The sequence below is a fragment of the Oncorhynchus gorbuscha genome, linkage group LG14 (assembly GCF_021184085.1).
Source record: "Oncorhynchus gorbuscha isolate QuinsamMale2020 ecotype Even-year linkage group LG14, OgorEven_v1.0, whole genome shotgun sequence".
Lineage (NCBI taxonomy): Eukaryota > Metazoa > Chordata > Actinopteri > Salmoniformes > Salmonidae > Oncorhynchus > Oncorhynchus gorbuscha.
The window spans coordinates 63121352-63148740 of NC_060186.1; the positions used below are offsets into that span (position 1 = coordinate 63121352).

Genomic DNA, 27389 nt, shown 5'->3' on the forward strand with positions numbered 1-27389 from the left:
AAATGATGTTAATTGATGTTGTACTCTTTACAGTGACTGCCTACCACGGCCAACCCCTAGGCCAATTGTGCGCCGCCCTATGGGCCAATTGTGCGCCGCCCTATGGGGCAATTGTGCGCCGCCCTATGGGGCAATTGTGCGCCGCCCTATGGGACTCCCAATCACGGCCAATTAAGATCGTTCCATTCCAGGATCTAAGGTCTGTAGTGATACCACTAGCACTGAGACACAGTACCTTAGACCGATGCGCCACTCGGGAGCCCCATACGGACTACATGCAGTTGCTACACAGCAAGGTGTGTGTACACTTCTTTTGTGCTCCAATGTTTATATAAAATGCAGTATCATAGAAAGCTGATGGGGTCAATGAGGTTTCTTCAGATCACTGATTTCAATAGAGGTATGATATTAATTTCTGTATCAAGTATAGTACAGTCCACTACACCATACTAGTACACACTTAATAAGTACAGCACACTACTCCAGTCCCACTTGAAAATCTGCATTCTTTTAATTTGCTTTGGAAACATAACTACTCTTTCCATTTCTTCTCTATACCAGATGAAACATTTGAAAGACCTCCACTAAGAGAAAGATACTCTATAGAAGTATTACTGTAAGATAAAATGAGTTTCAATTGATTTGAAATACTTAAACATTTGTGGGTTCTGAAATGGCAAACGTCAGATGTCCATTGTTATTTTTTGAAGAGTGAACTCTGAGGTCTTTTTCCATAGTGAAGTGAACGACAGGCTCTTTTTTATCTACTAAATCCACCCTTAAATGTCCTTTAAAACATCACATTAGGATGCCCACCCCTATTGCTTTTGAGCTCTCTCCCCTCTCTCCTCAAAGAGCCAATTAATCACCTTCCTTTGTCAGCCTGTTCTACCAGGTGAGATAGAACATATTTCATGGGGATCCTATTAGAGCATAATAGAGGGGGTATTCAGGCCCATACACGAAGGGTCTATAGAGGTCTTGGCAGGGAGGGGGGGGCGGGGGTAGTAGGTATAATTGGTAGCATATGTACATGGTTTGTACCACCCTGCCTCTGTGGGTAACAGTGAGGACTGGTCTCACCGTCAACAGCTTCATTGAGGGCGTTTTCACACACAGTTCTGAGCTATAGTTCGAATCAGTTTGATTATTTGTTACATTGTCATCTCATTTGGTCCGGTTGGTTTCACTTTGCCAAATGTCAACGAACTAAAATGCCTAAAAGCTGCGTACTCATGCAAGGAATTTGTTTATTGGAGAAAAATGCTCATGTTAAATCCATCTATGATTATCATGAAGCATCACTTGTGTGTCCCAAACTTCCCATTACTTTCGCTTTGGTCTTCCAACAACATGTGTGAAGAAACCGCACAATATCCGCTCTGTCATGTGAATAGGCTATGTTCAGTAGCCTGTATCCCGGGAACTGCCCGTCTCCCCTAATCTGCATCGGTTGAGCTCATGAATGCAATGCTGCTACTCAAACAATGTTTTAGAGATATTAAGTTATGGTACTGTGCATTTCATCAAATGCTTGCAGTCAAACAACCAATACTACTGCGCACATCTTCCTGTTTGGTCCACACTGCAGCGATCCACTCCTCTGTATGAATGGAATCGGACCGAGACCACGGTACGTTTAGTGTGCTCCCGAATGCGGATAGTGTTTACATCAGTCCAAACAAACCGAAAGGGGTAAATTGGGACGGAAAATCACCAGAGTTCAGAGAAAGAAAACGCTCCAAACCAATTTAGTATGAAAGCATCCTGAGCAAAGGGAACACCGTTCTCCTCCTATGCACCGTTTATGTAAGGCGGGGAATGAATGGGATAATGTTTAAAGTGTATTTTAGCCACTAACACCATACTAGCAGCTCAGACCCATTGTCCATATAATGTAATGACAGGGTCCACAGATTTGATTTGACCCACCAAGTTCTGAGTAAAAGCAAACAAGCTAACAAATTCTAATAGTTTGAGAAATTGGAGCATGTTCATTGTTGGACACGACGAAATCATCTCCAAGTGATTTTAATTGAAGAAATCTGTTAAAGTATTCTCACACATAATAGAGACGTGATCATATACAAATGGAAGGTTTAAAATGATTATGTTTGGTTAAACATATCTGTTTGGGCTTCTTGCGGTCAATTTGCAGTCTACAAATGATTTGTAATTATGTTCCTGCACCCCCAACCATCCACTTAAGGGGGAAAAAACGTCCCCCGGCTGAATCTAGTTGATGATCCCTGGTCTAGGTATTACAGCAGTGGGTTTAGCATGAAAGAGACTATTTAGCTGGGCACTATGATCAGTAGAAGATTAACATGTTTCTGGTTCACAGCCTCCTGAACTCATGTAAACTCTTTTCCTTTCTGTGTGTATCTTTCTATTGTGTGTGTCTTGCACAAATCCATAATTAACACCATCTCCATGTGATGTCTAGCCCCGGTCTTTATTCTAGCGGATATTTGAGACAACAAAAACAAGTGACATTATTTATTCAGTCACTGCCAACGTGCCAGTGCTCGGTTGTGCACGCGCGCACACAGCCCCCAGCCGTTGCATTCCTCCCACCTTCCGACCTTCTCAGTGTGTGTGTAAGCCCTGTGACAATCAGTCCTGACCTGCCATTAAAACATTTCACAGGTTCAGGGGGAGCGATTTCCCCTGCTCTCCTTTTCCAAATGGCAGGACGGAAAGAGGTGTGGAGGGAGGCAGGGGAGGTGAAAAGGAGCTTGTGGTGAGCAGAGCGTGTCAACTCAACCACTCGCTCTTTAGACTGGGGTCAGTTTCTTTTGTTAAAAAAAGAATATCCTCTCCCTCGTTCACCTCCATCCCCCACTCCCTCGTTCTCCTCCATCCCCCACTCCCTCGTTCTCCTCCATCCCCCACTCCCTCGTTCTCCTCCATCCCCCACTCCCTCGTTCTCCTCCATCCCCCACTCCCTCGTTCTCCTCCATCCCCCACTCCCTCGTTCTCCTCCATCCCCCACTCCCTCGTTCTCCTCCATCCCCCACTCCCTCGTTCTCCTCCATCCCCCACTCCCTCGTTCTCCTCCATCCCCCACTCCTCCTTTCCCTCGTTCTCCTCTCCATCCCCTCCCTCGTTCTCCTCTCCATCCCCTCCCTCGTTCTCCTCTCCATCCACTCCCTCGTTCTCCTCTCCATCCCCTCCCTCGTTCTCCTCTCCATCCCCTCCCTCGTTCTCCTCTCCATCTCCCACTCCCTCCTTTCCCTTGTTGTAGTATCCACCCTTTCCCTCGTTCTCCTCTCCATACCCCAATCCCTCTACCCATTTCCCTCGTTCTCCTCTCCCTCTGTTCCCTCTCTCTAGCGTCATTAGTCTCACTGTATCACACATGGCCCCTAGATTTGAGACTGGCCCTGAGCTCCATCTCAGCTCCACTCCTATAATGTCAAGGCACACAGCAGAGAGTGAATATCTGATTCCTACTGAACACAGGGACACCGGGGTCCTCCTCTGCCCTCTCCGTTCACTGTCTCTCTTCCTCTGTCTCAGTCTCTCTAAATCGCACCTTCGGGAGTGTGTTCTTGTGAGTAAACCAAACCAAAGACCCAAGTCTAAAGCTGTGACCCAAACGGTATCAGCCACAAAAAGGAATGAGCAGTGACTCACCAGTGGACCCCGAGCCTCCATTTGAGAAACCACTGACTTCTATAAGGGATTAGCTTTATCCTGGATTTCGTGACAAGGTGGAAGAGGAGGGAGGATAAGGAGGAAGAGGAGTGGACAGCAGGTGAAATGGTATGTCCCATTCCGCAATCCCTTCGTTTCTCTGCCATGGTCTGATTCACTGTTCTCTCCTGTCCAATAGGCTGTGAGATTACTGCTGAACTGCGCTGAGCTGAACGGACGTGATTGGTCCAAACCTTTCTGTCTTTCATCCTCAGTAGAACAGAAGTCATTGTGTGTGTGTGTGAAACTACCCCAAAGCTCTAACCTTGTTTAAGGACACTCACTCAATTTTGTGCAAAGCGTTTGCTGCACACAGTTCACTTACATCCTGTGTACTTCCCCATTATCTGCATCTCCTTGTACTGTCTGGACTGCTGTTTGGACCGTAGGTCTTCCATCCACCACTTTAGAAAATACTTCCTTGTAAAAACTCTGTAGAAGGCAGAGTTTTACAATGGTTTATCATGTGAAACTTCAAGTCCTGAGAGACAGTTTCAGTCAAAACACTTTTTTTGATCATTTAACCTAAAGTGCCTCTCAGAACTGACTTTCTATGTCCAACACAAGACATGTATATCTATAGTAGCAAGCACCATTATAAAGTCCAACTCAATTTATGGAAGTAGTTACTACTGGCATTGAATCTAGCAAATACAAAGAGTAGTTGAGACCATTACAACGACCATTCAATCTTATGAGAGGGTGTTATTCTGACTGAGTGACGTTCCCAGTGATGAACTGTTTTAACACGACTCATCTCAACTCCTTTGTTAAACAGCAGTCAAGGCTGCTTTATGCGTGGTCTTTTAGCATTCATTCTGAATGGTAAACTATTCCCTATATAGTGCACAACTGTTGACCAGAGCCCTATGGGTCCTGGTCAAAACTACTACACAAACAGGGAACGGGGTGCACTAAATAGGGAACAAGGTGCCATTATGGATGCAGCCTTAGTATTGGATCCATAAATGGTCTGTATCCTGTGGTGATCTCTTCCACAATCCATGTTATCTTCTTCCATATTCATGGAGGTTGGTTAGTCAATGTATTGACCATGAAACGTATCGACCACCAGTCTCATTTGTTGAAGTGTGATGTAGTGGAATATGACAATCCCATTTCATTATCATTTCCTAGAAAGACAGACCAAGACCCCAATTCAAAAAGCTGCAGATGAACAGAAGCTGCCAGAACAGTGTGTCCCACTCAGAATGTTCATACTGTATCACAGTGCATTTAAACCAACAGCAAGCCAAATTCCATCTCGCGGACATAGTCGTCATTGGACATTTATGAGAACAATACTATTCAAACCTAACAACCAGTCTGCATGATATTACAGGTGTTTCATTTATTCAGATGCAGGGCAGAGCAGGGTGACAGTATGTAGGGGAAGGTAGAGAGAGAAGGGTACTGTATATGCTTGTTAGTGTGTCTAGAGGAAGAAGTGGGTGATCCATATTAAATATAGCTTAAGTGACTTAATATAGACCAGGGGCGGCTGGTAGTAGGACTCTGCTGGGAACATGCATAACAGTGTGTCTCTACACACCAAGCTTTTTACTTTATTTCTCCCTTTAGGAACTCTAGTCAAAGACAGGAGGAATTGTGGTGTAGAAAACAGATACAAAGATGAGATGTGATGAGCAATATAATGAAACCAGGACATAGTGTATGGGGTAATGGTTGGTGAGTATGCGTAATGATACTGTAGACAGATGGTGTTAGAACAGCATTAAGTCCTGATTAACCAGGTTAGATCAGAGGGCGATATGGCACTCCCACAACAAACCAGGCCATACAGTCCAGGACCCATAAACGCTGAATGAACATGTTGAAAATGGACCAGTAAAAATGTAATCACTCCAACCTCGTAGCCACTAGCACCCTCTTCCCCCCGCCTTACCTGAACTCTGGCGGTGGGGTCTTGTTTGATCCACTTGATGGCGGTCTCGTAGACCAGTTCCTCAGCCTTGGTGGTGAGGCTGTCATTAGACAGGTAGGCCACTAGGTCCTCCTTAGACACACACAGAATCTCCTCCTGCCCCGCTACCTAGTGCACAATGAAGGGTTGACACTTCATTGGGATGAAAATCCTGGAGTACATGCACTGTTTTTAATCATGTGCGACAGGTGTTATGGTAAACTGGGACGGCATAGCAGGGATTGGTACCTCAGGTAAATACTTTTCTCACAGATACATAGTGTGATATGTAATTTTTGAGTTTAAAAATTAAATCCAGTCATTAAATCCACCTACCTCAGGGAAGTTCTGCAGTGCGAAAGCTTTGGCCATGTTGTGGAGCTCTGTACATCGCATAGCTTCAGCCATGGCCAGCACACCTAGACAGTTCCCCACTGTTAGCTGTTTCTCTGCAGAGAGCGAGAGGGAGAGTGTGAGAGAGAGCAAGAGGGGAATGGGAAGGAAAAAGAGGAGAAAGAGAGGAATAAGGGAGAGTTATTCACATCCATAAAAAAAACTGTCTGGAAAGAGAGGGAGAAAGCAGGGAGAGAGCTGTGGTCTATCTGTGTGTTTATCTGGGCCTGGAGAGAGACTGTCAGAGCTGAAACAGCTCCAGGGACAAACAAGGGGAATCAATCGTTAGGAGCCTACTGAGCACAGTCAGGCGGGGGTGTGGAACGGCATAGCAGGGATTAGTACTGCAGGTAAAGACCTTTGTGTGTGTGTGTGTGTGTGTCTGCTGCCTAAACAAACATCACCAGGAAAGGTAATGGAGCCACAACAATTAAAAGAACAGACTGAATATCTAATCAAAACAGGGTTTGTATGACATCAAACTGTGTTAGTAAACTCTGAAGTTAACTCAGTGTGTTGAAGCTGAATAGGAAAACAAAGCATTTGAAACTAATAACTGTAGTCTGTTGTGGTGTGGTGTGGTTGAACAGGTGTGTTTTCACCTTGAGAAGGGTCTGACGGGAGAACGTGTAGTAATAAGAGCTAGACGGATCGGATCAATCACTTTACAGAGGCCTCTCTATACCTAATCAATATCAAACCAGGTTGAAATGCGTTTAGGATTCTTCTTTACTTTGATCTTAATTGATTCCACAGGTACCGTTCATTTAGGTTCATTTGTGTGGGTGTGAGGAGAGTCCCTGCAGAATCCATATGGCGTCACGGTGTGTGTGTGTGTGTGTGTGTGTGTGTGTGTGTGTGTGTGTGTGTGTGTGTGTGTGTGTGTGTGTGTGTGTGTGTGTGTGTGTGTGTGTGTGTGTGTGTGTGTGTGTGTGTGTGTGTGTGTGTGTGTGTGTGTGTGTGTGTGTGTGTGTGTGTGTGTGTGTGTGTCAAATTTCAAACTTTTGCAGACATAATGAATAGAGGAGTTTTATTCCAGTCTCTGGAAGGTCCAATAGCTGATCGCTGTAAATCCACACAAACGTTGAAGGTTGAACTCGTAGACAGAATAACAAGAATTGATTTTATGGCTTTCAGTGATTTCCAAATTACCCTGCACAACATAGCATCTGTTCGCACTAAATGCCATGATGAATGGTCACGTAACTTCTATTGTGCTCTTGCTCCAACTCCATGTAATTACTTTGTAGATGCGTTGTATAACTGTACACATTACATTGTTGGATCAGTTTTCTAATTCTTGATGTCCTAATATTGGGCAAATAATACAATGTGCAACATAGGTTCCCCAGGTGTACTGAAATGTGTTTTTTGGTATTTCTGTCACACTCAAAAATCTGATCAACTCAATACACCATGGCCAAACTAGGCCAAGTTCATTTATCTTCAGTACATTTGTTAAGAACTTGGATATCCTTGACATAATAGCAATTTCTTTGTCCCAAGGTTATACATTGCACCAGTACAATGTCATACAGTGCACTTGAGTGTTGAAATTCTTGCTGTATTGAAAAGCGCTATACAAATCAAATCTATTATTATTACTATGTCTCAGTTCTAACACTCAAATGTCATGAATTATATTCAGGCAGGGCAGGAAAGTCTGACCTACTGATGGTGATGAAGTCTGACTATACTATAAATGGTTTCCCTGTTTTTAACAAGTCCATATCGTCGGGACGAAACGAGAAAAACAGATCAATATTTATTTTCACTGTCTTTTCCCTCTCCTTTACAGCTCTGACCTTTTTCATCTCATATCCAGACATCATATCCCTGCCTTGCCTTACAGCTCTCCCCACCAATCTCTATTAAATGGTAAGTATAAGCTGACATTTACAATTTCCCAGTCCCTTGACCTCCTAAACCCATGACTACGCGTTTGCTCCTCAGTTGACCCATGGGCTCGCCACCCCCCCAACCTTTCAAACACCCCTCCCCTCACCGCTTTTACCCAGACCTGTATCCTCATCTCTGCCTTGGTATCGATTGGCCTAGAGCATCTGTGGGATTTGACATTTTACTGACAATTGTTCCCTGACCTTTTTATGAATCTGTCCTGGCGCCTCCTAAACCCTGAGGGGCGAGAGGAGAGGGAGTGAGAGAGAGGGCTAATTCAGACTTTTTTTTAAACAACATAGCAATAATTCTATCTGGCGATGTTTATATGACCCCCCTTTGAAACAGTCCCATTTGTTGTGCGTCGCCAGCACCATCAATGTCTAAATTCCTCCAACAGAATGCACTGTGTTAATTTCTTCATACTCACAACTGTAAGTTAGCCATTTTTATAATCGCCAGACTTTAGTGTGTTATTTCCCTGTTAAAATGAATAAAACATTGGCTACAGTTAAACTCAAAACTTTGTCAGATATGTTCTGGTAAATATAAGCATTGTAATTATAAACATCGTCTAGAAACTTGCTTTTAGTTGCCTCGCTTGCTAGATTTTCTCAACGGGTGGTTTTTCTTTGGTGCAGAAAATAAATGGTTGCTATAGGTAACGTTGCTATACTGAACAAAAATATAAATGCAACATGTAAAGTGTTGGTCACATGTTTCATATGCACAAAAACGTATTTCTCTAAAATGTGTTTACATTCCTGTTAGCGAGCATTTCTCCTTTGCCAAGATAATTTATCCACCTGACATGTGTGGCATATCAAGAAGCTGATCATTACACAGATGCACCTTGTGCCGCGGACAATAAAAGGCCACTAACATGTGCAGTTTTGTCACACAATGCTATAGATGTCTCAAGTTGAGGGAGCGTGCAATTGGCATGCTGACTGCAGGAATGTCCACCAGAGCTGTTGCCAGAGAATTTAATGTTCATTTTTCTACCATAAGGTACCTCCAATGTGGTTTTAGAAATTTTGACAGTACATCCAACCGGCCTCACAACCGCAGACCACAAGTTACTACGCCAGCCCAGGACCTCCACATCCGGCTTCTTCACCTGTAGGATCGTCTGAGTAGGGCGAGGGTGGGTGCTGAGGAGTATTTATGTCTGAGTAGGGCGAGGGTGGGTGCTGAGGAGTATTTATGTCTGAGTAGGGCGAGGGTGGGTGCTGAGGAGTATTTATGTCTGAGTAGGGAGAGGGTGGGTGCTGAGGAGTATTTATGTCTGAGTAGGGAGAGGGTGGGTGCTGAGGAGTATTTATGTCTGAGTAGGGAGAGGGTGGGTGCTGAGGAGTATTTATGTCTGAGTAGGGAGAGGGTGGGTGCTGAGGAGTATTTATGTCTGAGTAGGGAGAGGGTGGGTGCTGAGGAGTATTTATGTCTGAGTAGGGAGAGGGTGGGTGCTGAGGAGTATTTATGTCTGAGTAGGGAGAGGGTGGGTGCTGAGGAGTATTTATGTCTGTGGGGAAAAACTCATTCTGATTCACTGGGCCTGGTCCCCATGCATGGCTGCATCCCTGCCCAGTCCATAGATAAGGCCTAATGCATTTCAATTGACTGGTTTCCTTATATGAACTGTAACTCAGAAAAATTGTTGAAATTGTTGCACATTGCATTTATTCTTTTCTGAATGACAAGAACAACTTGCATGCTGGACGAAAATAGAGTGATCATGATTTAATGCGTGCCAAAGCCGACAAGAAGAAAGGTGATGTTGACACAGACATAAGCGATAACTATCGAGAAAATACAGAAAAGATCACTATTTCCAAAGGTGGAAATAGACCTTTCAGATATAAAAGAAAAAGGCGGTAAAAGGGTATTAAAAGGTAGAAGAACGACCAAGCGCTGGGTGTTAGAAACTCTTTTACTCCGGTGGAAACGTTGGACACCTGACAGAAAGGGTGTGAGGGACCATGAGCCAAATACAGAAAGGTTGTGAGGGACCATGAGCCAAATACAGAAAGGCAGGCTTAGTATGATGAGGACCCCCCCCCAAACACACACCCTGTGCCATAGCTACATACCTAGGAAGGACACACAGACTTTGCAGAAGGTGTTGAATTGGAACTTGTTGGCAGCTTCTAGCAGTGTCCTGGCGTTAGCGGAGTCTATGACCAGAGAACCTGTGTAGACAAACTCCAGCAGCAGCTCCAACACATCAGCTCCAATGTCATTCATCCGCAGCTCTAGCATCTCCCCGCTCCTCGTCTCCCCTGACGACCTGACCAACCAACCACGGTAGAGACAGGAGTTAGACATCGAAGAGATGCGCACACACCTAGGACTAGGGCTACACACACACAAACTCATGCGCACACACAAGCACACACACACGCAACCTGCATCAATAAAATAGGGAAAAATAACAGAATCAATACAACACGATAGAATACAGTAGAAATGGGGAAGGTAGAGATTCTGTTTGGTCTTGTTTTTACAGTAAGCCACTAGGGTTTGTAACAGTACACAGTTAGGTTTGTGCTCCATCTGAAACAAAAGCACAAGTGATTGGTGTCTTTATCAAGGCAAATGAATATCCAAAAGGCATGCTTTGACATGTGTTCAGGTATGCATAGATATTTAGGAGATGCATACAAGATAGTGGGAGACAGAAGAGAGGAGATGATAAAACCACACTGAGAAGATACCCAGGTATGTTAGAACAGTGTTGAAACAGACTGCTAACGGAAGATCTCAAGCGATGTTAGCTGTGGTATGTTTGAAAGCTAGCTAACTGTTGCGCCCAATACTACTATTCTGTATGGCTATCGTGTGTGTTGTATATCAGAACTACATGCTGAGGTGCTGGGTGGCTTGCATGGGCATTGCAACAGAATATCTGTGATTAGTTGAAGTTCTGGAACTTTCCGGGGGTTTAAAGAAGCGTTAAGTAACGCATAACCACCCACGTTTAATGTCCCATGTGCACAACAATCTAGTCACGGGTAAAATAAACAGATCCAATGCCCCTAAATATAGTGAGATACTGTGTCCCTCCCCCGAGAGCTGTGGACAAACACTATGACAACTACCAAGGATTGAGATGGATGGGGTGTGTTCTCCTGCTGGTTACACTGCATAATGCTCTGTGTCCGTTTCAAGTGTTAATGTCTCCTACTGGGTTGGTGAGAGACTCAGAGAAGCCTTTACAGAGCATACACTCAGTCATAGTGGTTGATGCGAGATGCAGACAGACGGACACACAGACAGACATATGGGCAGAATGGTTAGAGTGAAGAGGAAAGAGGGAGAGAGAGAGGGTGGAAGAGTGTTGGTTCTTCCACAGGGACCAGCAGCCATCCTTCAGAGGGGGTTTGAGGGGGGGGGGGGTGTCCATGTTCCATGACTGTTCCTGGGTCTTTTAAATAAGAGATTCCTCCCCGCACCCCCATCACCACCACACCTAAACCCAAAGCCTCTGCGCCCAGCTCGCATTCACCAGTATCCTGTATTTGAACGTAGTAGACATTAGTGGTCATTGAGTCATCTTAGGAGGTGAGAGAAGGGGAGAAGGGCAACGCAAAAAATAAATAAGACAGTGGGGATCGGTCTCTGCATGGACGGACATAGTGAGGCTGGAAAGACCAAGACAGTTATATATCAAAACATTATTTTTTCTCCTGCAAAGCAAAAAAGCAGTATTGTTATGTTATTACTTTCCCGCCCTACGCTGCGGCAGTATTAAAACTGGAAAAAGGGGGGAGATCGGGGGTGCAGTCCAGGGTTAAGCAACGGAGGGTAAGAAAAGGGAAATAAAAAAGACAAATGAAAGAAAACAACAGCATGCTCATCAACCATGTCAATGGGAATCAGATCAAGTGGCAATTTGTTTTGTCTGACTGTTTTTGTTATAGAATGCGCTTTCTGCTTCTCTCAAAGTGATGGTTGTTTATACTGCTGCATCTGACTGCAGACTTGACTTTATGTAAAAGTGGGAGAGGGAAGTAAAAAAAGAGCGATAAGGAGAAATTGAGAGGAATCGGTTTTACGAAAAATGCACCAATATGTTTTCTGTGGAGAGTCTAATTCAGCATATAGACTGTCAGAAAGGGGAGGAGAAAGAGGGGATGTCATAAATGGATTTCTAATGTGTCCTGTTAATGTACTATTTTACAGGGACCGCATTTACCATGTTCTCTAAAATTACATTTCAGCTGGACAAATGATTGCCGCAGACATTTTACTGTGTACTCAGAGGAATCCAAGCTCATCCAAAATATATACTTTTCTGGGAGAAAACAAAACGTTACTTGTTTGTCTATTCTATCATCAAGAAAAACAAATCAAACATGGATTCAACATAGATAAGAGTGCCTGCTCGCTTGACAATGTTATTAGTTTAGCTTGTTTGTTTGTATTGGAGACTTCAAGCCACACAAGGACCCAGTAGTTACACTGGTATTATAATGGCGCATTTCCACTGAGGATTTACCCCAGTGTTTTACCCAAAAGGCTCAGACTTTTCGGTTTCCATCTATGCGGGTCGGCACCCGTGTCTCACTGGGTCATGGCTCCGGTGGACCTGCTCTGACTTGAAGCCAAGGCCATGGGTACTTTTTACCCGTGTCTCACTGGGTCATGGCTCCGGAGGACCTGCTCTGACTTGAAGCCAAGGCCATGGGTACTTTTTACCCGTGTCTCACTGGGTCATGGCTCCGGAGGACCTGCTCTGACTTGAAGCCAAGGCCATGGGTACTTTTTACCCGTGTCTCACTGGGTCATGGCTCCGGTGGAGCTGCTCTGACTTGAAGCCAAGGCCATGGGTACTTTTTACCCGTGTCTCACTGGGTCATGGCTCCGGTGGACCTGCTCTGACTTGAAGCCAAGGTCATGGGTACTTTTTACCCGTGTCTCACTGGGTCATGGCTCCGGTGGAGCTGCTCTGACTTGAAGCCAAGGCCATGGGTACTTTTTACCCGTGTCTCACTGGGTCATGGCTCCGGAGGACCTGCTCTGACTTGAAGCCAAGGCCATGGGTACTTTTTACCCGTGTCTCACTGGGTCATGGCTCCGGTGGAGCTGCTCTGACTTGAAGCCAAGGCCATGGGTACTTTTTACTCGTGTCTCACTGGGTCATGGCTCCGGTGGACCTGCTCTGACTTGAAGCCAAGGCCATGGGTACTTTTTACCCGTGTCTCACTGGGTCATGGCTCCGGTGGACCTGCTCTGACTTGAAGCCAAGGCCATGGGTACTTTTTACCCGTGTCTCACTGGGTCATGGCTCCGGTGGACCTGCTCTGACTTGAAGCCAAGGCCATGGGTACTTTTTACTCGTGTCTCACTGGGTCATGGCTCCGGTGGACCTGCTCTGACTTGAAGCCAAGGCCATGGGTAGTTTTCGGCCTGCATAACTGTGGCAAACTGAACTTTAAGACACTCAACAGTCTTGAATGATGCGGAGGTTGTTTATTCTGCTCACAAGTCTTCAGTGCGGGGGTAAGTCTCAGAGGAAAAGCACTACCACAGAGTGTCACAGCTAGTAGTCGGTGGGCTCTGAGGTTCAGAATCATATCCTGAGCTGGGGACACTGCTATTTTTAGTCTTAAAAGCAAAACATTCAGGGAGTAAATGCTGCTGTATGAGAGAATAAAATGTACAATTTTAATAGGGGGCCTATTATGATTGCCACTGCTTCTATAGAGCCATAGGATGGGGAGGAAAGTAGCTTTGTTCAGACCGGTCAACACTGAGCTGCTGATCTGAAGAGCCATCATACGTTTCTAGGATTGATTACGCTATCCACTGCTGTGACCATATGGTTTACGGTGATTCAAAGCAGCACACATTAGTGCACCCAGCAGGCAAAGCTGGTTAGAATGAAGTCATTCTGCTTTTGAACTGGTTGAAATTACATTGTTTCAACGCATTTCGTTTTTTCCTGCTGGGTAGACTAATGCATACTGTCTATCTGGCACAGGACAGTAGTAGGGGAACAGTAAGAGCTCACTAGAATCTCAGCTGGAGGATTCTACCACCCAGAGAGCGTGTTGACAAAGACTAGAAGTTTCAGTTCCACTCTCTCTTCTTATAGTGGTAGACTCTGGCTTGGGTGAGTCTGAAGCATATGAAAACAGAAGAGAAAAAGGGCAACAAATGGAACAAAGCTCTGGTGTGTCAGAGTGTGTGTGCTTTTACATTAGGCCCTGCCACCGAGCTGCACCAGTTGCATTGTGCCCATAGTTTAAGGGTGTACAGAGCATACTTATTGAAACTTCAGAGGGGGAAAATTGAATTACTGGGAGTCTTTCTGGGCTGAACAGCAGCAGCCTATAATGCAGTGAAATTCAAAGTTTTTCAGCATTTTTTCCACTTAAATTTCTTAGGATCCCATTTTTCCCCAGATTTATTTGAGGGAGCATGCAATTGGCATGCTGACTGCAGAATTTCCACCGGAGGTGTTGTCAGATAATTGAATGTTAACTTCTCTACCATAAGCCACCTCCAATGTTTTATAGAATTTGGCGGTACTTTCAACTGGCCTCACAACCACGCCAGCCCAAGACCTCCACATCTCGTTTGAGACCAGCCACCCAGGCAGCTGATGAAACTGAAGAGTATTTCTGTCTGTAATAAAGCAATCTTATTGGAAAACTCATTCTGATTGGCTGGGACAGGTTCCCAAGTGGGTGGGCATATGCCCAGTCATGTGAAAACCATAGATAAGGGCCTAATGAATTTATTTCAATTAAATGATTTCATTATATTCAATGTAACTTGGTAAAATTGTTGCGTTTATATTTTTGTTCAGTATATATTGTCCCACATGATAACTTGTGCTCTTAATGTTGTTGTTTTTTACATTTGAGACTCCACCGCAGTTTCCCCATCGACCCAGACTTTGAAGACTGCTTTAAAGGGGGGTGATAGGTTTTGGTGGGTGAGTGCCAGACTTCATATTTTGGAGCTGTATTACCTCGAGGTAGCAGGGTCAGTACATCAACTCTGCAGACTTGTACTTCAGACAGAGGGGGGTGAAAATTCCTTTAAAATTATAGGTTGGGAAATGCATCATAAAAAAATATTTCTTTATGATTTACATCAAATTAATGAGATAGCGGGTATCAGCAGTTAAACTGGATAGACATTTTTAACATCTGAAGTTTAATCATTTGGTGATAATCATTCATTGCTACTCATCTAAATTCACTGATCCTGTCAGGGAACTGATTATAAATGAGCTTTTTATAACATGAAATATCAAAACCATTCTAAATATTATGAATCTATATATTTTTTTAAACTTAAAAAGAAATTGCTCAGGTATGATATAGAAAACTTATTTCTCACTCACATACTGTTGATTAAATGATTTGACTAAATCACATATATATTTTAAAACAATTTTCTAAAGTATGGTGCTTTATTGCTTTTCAATTTACTAATCTACTGCTTAACAGTAAACAACCTAATAAATGAAAATGACTTTCGTGCATGTAAACAAGAATTTGCATCATTACTTTTCCACTACTCTGAGACTAATTTCTTGTCTGTGTGTCTAAGGTCAGCGTAAATAAGCAGCGACATGTACTCTCACTCGCTCACCCTCTGATATTCCATCTACTCTGAATAATGGCTGGCTGCCTGGAGAACACCCAAGTGTTATAGGCCTGCACCCCTCTCTCTCACACACACAGTGGCAGTTATGACATTTACATTACATTTAGGTCATTTAGCAGACGCTCTTATCCAGAGCGACTTACAAATTGGTGCATTCACCTTATGACATCCAGTGGGACAGTCACTTAACAATAGTGCATCTAAAACTTAGGGGGGGTGGGGTGAGAGGGATTACTTAACCTATCCTAGGTATTCCTTAAAGAGGTGGGGTTTCAGGTGTCTCCGGAAGGTGGTGATTGACTCCGCTGTCTTGGCGATAGAGAGTTACGACAACAGTGAATACCTCTGCACAGTGGGGCTCGTGGGCAGCACAGCATAGATGGTGTCTCTCTCTCATTGAACCTCAAAGATCTGGATGGGGTGCAGGGCATGTGTGGCATCAGCATAATACCACACTCTCTGGAGAGTAACCTGAATGGCACAGAGGCTGTAACTCAATGAGAGGACCACCAGCTGGGATGTGCTCTTCTCTCTCCCCCGCTCTGCTTCAACCAACCCAGTGACACCCCTGACAGCACGTCTCCATCCCTACAGACGGCCAGGGTTAAAACAGCACGTCTCCATCCCTACAGACGGCCAGGGTTAAAACAGCACGTCTCCATCCCTACAGACGGCCAGGGTTAAAACAGCACGTCTCCATCCCTACAGACGGCCAGGGTTAAAACAGCACGTCTCAACCCCACAGACGGCCAGGGTTAAAACAGCACGTCTCAACCCTACAGACGGCCAGGGTTAAAACAGCATCTCAGTGTTGTGTTCTCCAGTAAACACGGCAATACAACCGCGAGGTGTCACTTGCCTTATAAAGACAACGGTAGTTACTAAACATGCCATGATAAATTACTTGAACTTTGTCAAAAAGGTTGACAACCTATACGGTTAATACTTAAGACGATCATGCAACTTAAACTATCATTAATTAGTATAACATATACATGTAATATATTCCACTAACTGTACGGTTAAATTAGAAAATTCTATGTTTGATTTAATCTAGATGAGAAAGGCCTGCGTTGATGACAAATTATGGTCCTTTTACAATGACTTATCTACTTAATGAGAATTTGCTTTGTCAGGCAGCCACATTTAACCAGTACAAAATCAGAGTGCAGGCAGGCAGGCAGGCAGGCAGATGAACGTAACCTGATGCATCTTTCTGGGGACCCTGTGTGAGGTTGGGAACGGGCTGCTGTTCACTATTCTCAGTGTGTGTGTGTGTGTGTGTGTGTGTGTGTGTGTGTGTGTGTGTGTGTGTGTGTGTGTGTGTGTGTGTGTGTGTGTGTGTGTGTGTGTGTGTGTGTGTGTGTGTGTGTGTGTGTGTGTGTGTGTGTGTGTGTGTGTGTGTGTGTGTGTGTGTGTGTGTGTGTGTGTGTGTGTGTGTTGCATGCTGGTGTGATTGACACACAAAGCATCTCCTGGCTGGCTCACTAGATGGATGGCTCACCTCTGTCTGATAAGCAGCGTTGCGCCCTCTGATGATCTCACAGGAGACAGCGTAGCTGCAGGGCAACTAGCAGGCAGCTGCCCTCAGACTTTAGACTAGAGCTTCCTATTGTTATGTACATTCTCTCTCACTACAGTTTCCATCTGTTCAGTTAGTCTGTCTTTTCTGTCTGTGAGCAGTGCACAGGAAAACAAACATGTCAAGGAGACGAGAAAACATTGATTCCGGGGCTCTGTCTGAATCAAGTCGACAAGCACCTGCAAGGATCTGAAGACAGGGTGAGGACATTAAGAGAGGGCCTTGCCTCAGCATGAAGAAAACAAACACACCACTACTCTCACACACACACACAATAACCAAGAAACACATACTAGCACCATATAGAACCAAAACAACCCAGAGACATGTGAGGGATAGAGTAATGAAGAAATACTTTGATCCACTTCAAATGAATACATGAACAGGGAATGGTGTTAACCTGTGAAAGTAATGGTTGAGTAAAGCAAAGCGGTGAGAGATGTGCCTGTGCTTTGTCCTTTGCTTGCAACTCTGAAGCTTCCCCATCACTTCAATGGACTAACGGTAAACTCCCAGCCATTTGCACATGAAAGGATGTTGTCTTGAAACGCCGCAGACAGAAATAAGGTAGCTTAGAGATAAAACCCCTCCCTACTATACCACATATAACACACTGTTGCTTTGCTATAATTTTTTAGATGCGTTTTTTAGATGCGTTAAAGCCCCCTTCCCCCCAGTCATGGAACGTTTTCTCTGCTCATCAAACTGTAAATATGGTTAATTGTCTCTATGGGGAGGAAAATGTAAAGACTTAAGATGGGGTAACCTTTTCCATCAAATGGTTTTAGTGATACATTCATTTGGAGTGGGAGAAGGAGTGGGTGGCTGCTGGCCCTGTGATAGGAACCAAAGTCTTCACACACCTGCAACAGAGAAAGGGGGGAGGGGAAAAAAGCAACACAAATGCGCCCTACAAAAAGAACAGAATGGATCAACAGCTGGTGGGGAAGGGAAGGCAAACCTTTTCACCAGATCCTTGAAATAAAGGCTGCAGGAAGCTAGAACATTTTGGTGGACTTCAAACTCTTTGCCTTCAACAATTATTTTCAGGTCTGTAAACTCTTTCGCTCTGCGCTGTTGGTTCAACTCCTTCAACATCTCTGTAGAACAAAGAAGAAACAAGACAATGCCATGTTCTGATTTAGAATAAGAATTCACTATTTTATACAAATATGATCATAGAAAGATATCATGGCAACAAAATATTAAATAGAGAGACAATAGAAATGGGCAGATTATAAAAACATTATGGCCACAGCTTTCATTATATTGCAGAGAAGAGAAAATACAGTTTCATAGTAAACAATTCAGTATTAAAGGCAGGGAATGTGTGGCTATGTATAATAAAATAAGCAAGCTCTGCAATTCTACAGTTGTGTACTGAGGAGTTAGTGATTTTAAGCAAAACAGTCTAGAAGTTATTAGAATATACATAGTGCATGCAGCTGATAAAGGTTAGTATTAATATGAAAGACAAAACACTTGACTACTGTTGGATTTTGTAAATTCACTTACTCTGTGAATTCAACTAAAGGAACAACCAACTAAAAGAGATGTGCTTTGAAAACAAGAGACACTTGAATTAATAATGCATTATTGGGGCGGCAGGGTAGCCTAGTGGTTAGAGCGTTGGACTAGTAACCGAAAGGTTGCAAGTTCGAATCCTGAGCTGACAAGGTAGAAATCTGTCGTTCTGCCCCTGAACAGGCAGTTAACCCACTGTTCCTAGGCCGTCATTGAAAATAAGAATTTATTCTTAACTGACTTGCCTAGTAAAATAAAAAGGTACAATTTAAAAATAAAAAATAAAAATTCACCATGAGTCATTTTACCAGCAGCTTCCTACCCTGGGTACAAGTTAACCCATTGAACCTTGAACTAAACACTGTCCAAGCCAGAAAAAAAAGAAGAAAAAACATCTACACACTTGTCTCATAAATATCACTGGGCAACACGAGAACATGGTTTAGTCAATGGAAGGACTAGGCCTGCTGTAGAGAGAGAGTCAGAGCTTGTTTCTTTATTGTTTTAATGAGCCACCATGAGGAGCTACTGAGTGTACCAGACAGCAGGGGACCAACATCTAATATGTAACAGTGTACAGAGGGCAATCTATACTACTGTAATATGTATTCAGCAGGAAACCATCAACAGTACTGTAGCACAGGCCTGTTCAGTGTGGCTGTAATGCCCCCTAAAAAAAATAAACATGCCTTAAGGCCAAAGTGGCCGTTGTGCCTTTGGCCTGAATATAATAATTAGAATGTCCTTCTCCCGGCTGCCAATCGCCCTGCTCTGAAGCACTTCTCACTCAGACGGCTCTCTCAATTCGTATTAGCCAATGTCAGTCACGTGATCAGGTTATTCTCACAGGCATCGCAGCTCCAAAGTAGGCTACTAGTGAACACACATCGGGGATGCAACAGCGCACGAGTGCATATCTACTATCCCCCCATAACAAAAGTTGACCTATTCTATTGCGAAAAAATAAATGACACTGACACGATAGATCCCAAATAAATACAACCACTGCACGTAAAATAAGATGTGTTTAATAGCACTGAGGTTGATGCAGTAGATCAGAATGTTTCACTTCAAATGTTGATCAATTATTAGGCTATTTCTTCACATTATAAGAGCAGCAATGCGACGCCGCAGCACAAATGTTGCAAAATGCAATTAGGGGAAAACACTGTTCTACAAAGCACACCACAAAAATATCCTTTGGAAATGTAGAAAGAGGGAATATCTAAAAATGCAACAACTAGCATGGGAAGTTAATATGACTAGGATTGTGTCGTTGGCTGCTGGACAACGAGAAGAAGTTGAGAACATGAGAAAATGACTTGAATGGCATATGAGGAAATGTTTATAAAATAATCCCCTCAACATTCCAATGGATGGAATACAGTAAGATATGCCTCATAAAAAGACAAAAACATCCCGGCTCTCAACAATTATGTTTTTGGTTAAATAGTTTTAAAAATGTTGACAGCCCCCGCACAGATTGCAAAGGTGGTGATGTTGAGGCGCACAACAGGCACTGGCCTCTCTCTCCTATTGGAACTAACAGTTCCTCGAGCATGACAGCATCAAGCCTTTAGACTAATATTCATTTCAATTATATTTGTCAAACATGACTGGTGTTTAGCCTGTGTGTGTAAGTAAAAGTATCAAAGTTTGGCAACATTTTCAGGCACATCAGTCTGGACATTAGACTAGCCAATATGCACTTGACATGTAGGCAAATTATGTACATTTAAATACATGTTTTATTTTTAACAGAATACCTCGTGTTTAGTTAATCGCCTTGGTGCCCTGGCAGACTGGGCACCTCTTGAAGGCCAAATGGCCGTGCGCCTAGAATCACAAAATTTCAGGCCTGCTGTAGCATAAGTGTATATGCGGGACCCTGGTCAGTCCAACTGTTACTGGCTAAAGACAAGTCTGTCTGGCCTTCATGTCACATCTGAGATGGACATACCCTGTGAGTAGGTGAAAATTAACCCCAACAACTGATACTGGGTCAGATATTTGTTTATCATTGTAAAAGTTAAGTTGTTCTTGTAAAAAAAAGTTATTAGCGGTTAGGGTAATGTGTTTAACTACTTGGTGACAGGGGGCAGTATTTTCACGTCCGGATGAAATGCATGCCCAAATTCAACTGCCTGCTACTCATCCCCAGAAGATAAGATATGCATATTATTAGTAGCTTTGGATAGAAAACACTGAAGTTTCTAGAACTGTTTGAATCATGTCTGAGTATAAAATAACTTATTTAGCAGGTGAAACCCAAAGGACAAACCACTCAGATTTATTTTTTTGTTTGAGGTTGTTTTTCATTGGAATCCAGATTTCTATGGGACCTTCTTGCAGTTTCTATGGCTTCCACTGGATGTCAACAGTCTTTAGAAATTGGTTGATGTTATTCCTTTGTGTAATGAAGAAGTACGGCCATCTTGAACGAGGGCCACTTGAAGTGCACTGTTGGATGGAGGCGAGTGACCAGAAAGCATGATTCAGTTTGTTTTCCTTCTGTATCGAATACAGATCATCCAGTCTTCAATTTTAGCGATGATTTACGTTTCAAAACACCTAAAGTTGTATTACAAAAGTAGTTTGAAACTTTTGAGATATTTTGTAGTCACGTTGCGCAAGTTGGAACCAGTGTTTTTCTGGATCAAACGAGCCAAATAAATGGACATTTTGGATATATAATGACAGAATTAATTGAACAAAAGGACTATTTGTGATGTTTATGGGATATATCGGAGTGCCAATAAGTAAGGTACGGCATTAATAATATATTTTTATTTCTGAGTTTTGCGTTGCGCCTGCAGGGTTGAAATATGGTTTCTCTTTGTTTACTGAGGTGCTATCTTCAGATAATAGCTTTGTTTGCTTTCGCCTAAAAGCCTTTTTGAAATCTGACACATTTGCTAGATTCACAATAAGTGTAGCTCTAATTTACTATCTTGCATGTGTGATTTAATGAAAGTTGGATTTTTATAGTAATTTATTTGAATTTGGCGCTCTGCATTTTCCCTGGCTTTTGGCCAGGTGGGGCGCTAGAGTCCCACATATCCCAGAGATATTAAGGGAAACTTCTACATCAAGTCACAAACTTCAGTTGACCGTATAAAGCTTTCAGAGCATTTCATACTTCTCCAAATCTCTGCAAGGCTCCGGCAATGTCTCCTCTTCTTGCTACACTCAAATTCACAAAGTGGAATCTGCAAAGCGGTCTGTTGTAATGGACCATCACGGCTCCGCAGACATGTACTGTGAATTAAACTGAACTCTGCACTGACACACCCACCCAGCCACATGATCACAGTCTAGTCATTGACTAGTGAGCTGCTACTGTACTATCCACACTCATAATTTGTCTCAAACAGGGGAGGTGTGCGTGTGCACGCTTGTTTAATTGCATGCGTGCACGTGCATGCTGTCTACTGGTTTATGCGCAACTTATCAGATGAGCGATTGGATCCACTGTGACAAAGTAAAGCAGTTTAGTTTGTGTTATCATAGAACACTCAGTCAGTCTACCTACCGTACGCCCACCTCGGACTCAAACACCCAGGATTCAATTAACATACTCTGACATTAGCCCCACTGTTTGGCTGGAAATACTCCATCATTTAGCTTTTTCTTTCTCGACTGACACTAGCAGCTCACTGGCAAATTAATTCAGCAGACTAAATTATACAGTATTAAGCCGTATGACAAATAAGAGCAATTCAAGACGGAGCCGTTCGGTGGCTGCATGTGGAAAACCCTCTAAGCAGAGGATCCAGATGTATCACAGCAAGGAATTAAGTGACTGAAATGGCCTGTTCCTGACCATTAACCACACTGAATGCAATGCTAGAATTGGAAGAAATGCATGAATAAATAGGCCATTCTTGTGGCATAAAGACAGCCTTGGCATCATTAGGGCGAACAACTAAATCAAATCAACTCTACATTACCCTCAGCCTCCTGTAATGAGTAGAGAGCGAGAGGAGTTGTAGTTGTCAACTTCAAGGCCCCTTATAACAGATTGCAAATAGAGTCAAACAGCCACTTGTGATAATATTGCCTGCTGTTGTAAACTAACGCATACACACACAATTCTCTACAAAAAAGTAACAGCCTTCAACATTCTCCGGCCCTGTCCTAGTCTACACGGCGCTCCAGTGCTGCTTGGCGCAGTTGGACAGCCATCTGATTACTGTGCAGCCTGCGCGGAATGGCGCAGGCACTGTGAATACGTGGTAATTGGAGTTTGCATTGTGTGTCCCCAGCGACCAACATGGCTCTCACCTTTAATCTAGCACAGCGCACTGCATCCATTTACCCCACCACTCGGACTCAGTCGAAAGGAAGGAGAAAAAAACAAATGAGAAAGAGAACCATGGTTGTCAGCAAACAGGTTTTGCAGGACTGACACCTGAATGACTGATGGAAAAGCTAATTATGGTGCATTTGTGTGGGTCGACCGTCACCCCGTGGGCCCCTAGAACAACCCATTATATCTGGGAGCGTGAAATAGCACACCGCGTCTCCTTTATCCTCTCTGTCAACAGGGAGCGTGGAGGAGGAGAGTCCGATTCAATATGACCATGGAGCTCCATAAAGACCACCATACCATTTCACAACACTAGTGGAAAATAGGACGGGGAAGGTACTGGTGATGCTGATGGGTTCTGCTGTTACCCACATTAGTATATGCACATCTAACCATTTCTTACGACAAATACGCAGATACCGAATAAAATGTTGAAAAGGAAGGAGAACACTTGTGCACAATTACACTAGTAGCAGAGGATTGTTAAGGGTATTGGTTCTACTGTTGAATTACACTGAACAATGTAAAGGGAGGCTACAGTTTTGTAAGCTCCCGACCCAACTTTGCTATTTTATGATAATTGTTTATTTTTACCTTTTTATTTGTGTTTTTTGTTCTACCTTGTTATTGTTAGTATTACATGGTTATTGATTACTGCATTGTTGGGTTTAGAACTTGCAAGAAAGGCATCACTCTACTAGCTCACATGACATTAAAACAACAGCATCCACTCTTTAGATTAGGGATGGGCTCACAAAGAAACAATGACTCATTAAAGGCTGCAGTTGCTTACGGGTCTGCGTACCCACATCCATCCAGTTTTAAGTTAAGTTTGCTGCAATTCTCCCCATTTTGCCATGGAGTGGAGAGAATATTTCGCAGCTAATTTCATGCAATTCTACCAATTTTGCCATGCGGCGGGAAGAGGAAAACTACAGAAAATGTCCTGCAATTTTGAACATTTTGCCAATGTGTGTAGAGAAATGTTTGCAGTTTTTAATATGATATTTACGTGAGACTGACTAACATAATCAATGGAGGACCCCTGGCCAGTAATGCGACCATGATAAAAAGTTTAGATGGGACGCCCGCTAAACTAATTTAGCAATCTAAAAAAAATGTAGCTGACATGGGCTAATTGACTGACTATCAGTGACTGACATAACAGATAAAATGCTGATACACAACCAAATTTTAAAATAATATACTATTTTAACTCGTAACAGTAAGTTGAGACTCCGACTGACTTTCCCCACAATAAACATTTATCCAGTGGCCTTCAGTTACCCATCTCTGCATGAGTTCGACCAGTGGGTGTTTATGAGCCTTGTGAAACACCCCTTACTATAACTGAGAGCGACATGAGAACGTGTCTCAGTTAAACTGCCTACCCTAGTAACCCAACCATAACGTTGCCCCATGGTCAAATCAGCCAATGGTATGCACCCATTACCCTTCACAGTAGCCAATCAGAGAGCTCCATTTTGTGTACTGTAGAAAGCTGTAGACAAAGGCATCATTATACATCGTTCTGTGATTGGCTACTGGGAAGAGATGGCAGAGCATGCCATTGGCTGCCAAAACCTGGAGCCATTTTATGGTTGTATCTTTTGGTCGTATGGGTCTCTGAAAGACTGCCATTTGTACTTTCTATATCTGGAGTGAAAAAAATGTCACAGTTTGTAATGCACATATTAAATGGAACTCGTTATGAGTCAATCAAATGTACAGTAGGGGTGACCAGACCACTGAAATTGTTATGGTTCAACTGAAGTCGTACCCCGTCCACCAATGTGTAGCAGCAGCACCCACCTGGGTGAAGCACAGCAGCCATTTTGTTCCAGAACGCTCACCACACATCGGCTATTATGACCAAAGCCAAACCTTTGGTTCCAAAATTAAATCTAAAAGGTTAAGGGGAAAATATATTTGTAAAAATATAAAATGTTACAAAAAATATATATGGGGGATTGGAAATGATGCAGACAATGACATTGATAGAAGCCACAATCTGCAATATTAAAGATGACATACCCTTAAAAAAAAACAAGTTTATTGAACCTTAGGTTTAGGTTTCAGTTAGCTAGAACACTAAAGTCTGCTCTATGACATGCATCCCAGTCTCTAATTCATGTTTTAACAATAGTCACTCCTCACATAACAATTAGCAATATATGCATCTAGGAAGTAATTACGTGACCAAAACAACAACGAAATAGCCCTTCCTGGAATAAAATAAATAAATAGACAAGACCATTTCTGAATTTCCCGGGCTTTAAAGTTCTTGATGCCCATGAGATGAACACTGCAACAAAGTACATCTAAAAAAAAGCATTATGTACTGTACATATGTGGTAAGTTACGAGCAGGTTGTTTTAATTAAAATATGATACTTTAGCATATCACAAGAGCATATTTTATATCACCTATCTTGCTCCATCTATTTTTCACCGTGTGTTTCGTAATTTAAATAGAGAATGCATTTTTTTTTTTTCAGAATCCTTCATCTTCTGTTGAATGCAGTCCAAAAACTAAGCTATTAAACACTGCCAATATCCCTGGAGCAACATGATATTATTTTAAGTAACAAGTCAAGTAACCTAATGCATTCAAGTGTTGCTCTAGTAATATTGACATGCGTAGTCTGACCTTTTGGTTCCCGACTTCTCACTATTTACAATCAATCCATCCACCACTCTTCGGGTAATTAGGCTGAAGTAACTGGTGTAGCTAATCAATAACTCAACATCCAACTCAATACTGACCCCAGTGCTAGACTCTTTAACTACTGTAGTCTATTGAATGCTGTTCTATCTGAAGAGACCATGGCTCACCCAGCATCTCCGTCTTGACTATGGACGGTGGTTATAAATGTTATTGGCTGGACTTGCACCCGTTTAGTTGTAAAAACATGACACTAGCTTTCTTTTCGTTTAGGAGAGCATAGACTATTTTGAAGTATAAATTAGATTCAAAATATGTTACTGCTAAATTAACTTCAGCTCTGCTGTTAGTTTACTGTTGATGGAGCTCTTTCTGTCGCATTCTATATTCAAAATAAGTATTCACAACGATTTTCTCCCCTACAAAAAAAAAAAGTTTTAGCCAGAATTTAAAATACATTTTTATCAATCCAATAGATTCTTTAAGTATAGAGACTAATGGAACAAGGTACAATACATCAAATAAATATAACAGACAATATATAAAGCAATTGTAATTATGCATTTAATTTAAATTGTATTAATTTTACTCTACAAAGGGCATAAAGGTGCACCTTTGTGTAAAGGAAAGAACTTGCTATACTGAAGTTTTCTGCAGACAAATACATTTTAAAAAATGTGTCAAATTTGAATAAAGGATGAAATAATAAATAGGGCAATAATTGAATGATAGCAACACTGTTTAATTGTGAAATGTATACATAGTTTAAAGTAAAAACAAGTCTGAAAAATGAAATACTCAAATACATGGATTTTAAATCAGTAATGAGTGAAGGTCTATGACTAGTCTGGACTCAAGTAGGTCTTGCTGGATATAGTTGGTGAAGGAGGCTGGGTCCTACCAAGCCTGATTAAAGCTAATTCTCTCTCATCCTCAGGCCTCCATTTTTATTCAGTTCTACCAGTGAAGGTGCTTCTTTTCCAAAGATCAATTAGCAAAGATCTAGCAACTTCATTTACTTGGGACTCTGTTGGCTGACATGTTATTCAAATAAATAACGTGCATTATCAACATTTATTAACTGGGACAAAAACAGTATTATAATGAATAAAGACCTATTTATTAAATATCTTCAACAATAATAATACAATAATAAGTATTTAAAATTATGTGAATTTAGCCGTTTTTGCCGAGTCTCTGTCAAATTAAGACTCTGGAGGTCAAATTTACCGACATCAACACTTCAGCCAATTGAGAGGAAAAAACAAATACAATATACATATAAAAGTATGTGGACAACTTGTGGTGTGGCTGAACTATTTCAGCCACACCCGCTGCTGACTGGTGTATAAAATCGAGCACACAGCCATGCAATCTCCATAGACAAACATTGGCAGTAGAATGGCCAGTACTGAAGAGCTCAGTGACTTTCAACGTGGCCCTGTCCTAGAATGACACCTTTTCAAAAAGTCAGTTAGTCAAATTTCTGCCCTGCTACGACTGCCCCGGTCAACTGTAAGTGCTGTTATTGTGAAGTGGAGAAGTCTAGAAGCAACAACGGCTCAGCTGCGAAATGGTAGGCCATACAAGCTCACTGAGCGAGAACGCCTAGTACTGAAGCACGTAAAAATTGTCTGTCCTCGGTTGCAACACTCACTACCAAGTTCCAAACTGCCTCTAGAAGCAACGTCATCGGGAGCGTCATGAAATAGGTTCCATGGCAGAGCAGCCGCACACAAGCCTAAGATCATCATCCACAATGCCAAGCGACG

At 42.7% G+C, this 27389-nt stretch overlaps 1 protein-coding gene across 1 annotated transcript in view; it reads right to left on the reverse strand.

The window, feature by feature from the left end:
• The window catches only part of LOC123995272 (kelch-like protein 29), a 121477-nt gene that overhangs the window by 65484 nt on the left and 28604 nt on the right, over window positions 1–27389 (reverse strand). The window contains exons 2-5 of the mRNA XM_046298770.1: window positions 18082–18220; window positions 10006–10202; window positions 5960–6072; window positions 5606–5752 (exon numbers count right to left, since the gene is read on the reverse strand). Coding sequence (XP_046154726.1) covers window positions 5606–5752; window positions 5960–6072; window positions 10006–10202; window positions 18082–18220 — 596 coding nt within the window. The remainder of the gene's footprint in view (window positions 1–5605; window positions 5753–5959; window positions 6073–10005; window positions 10203–18081; window positions 18221–27389) is intronic.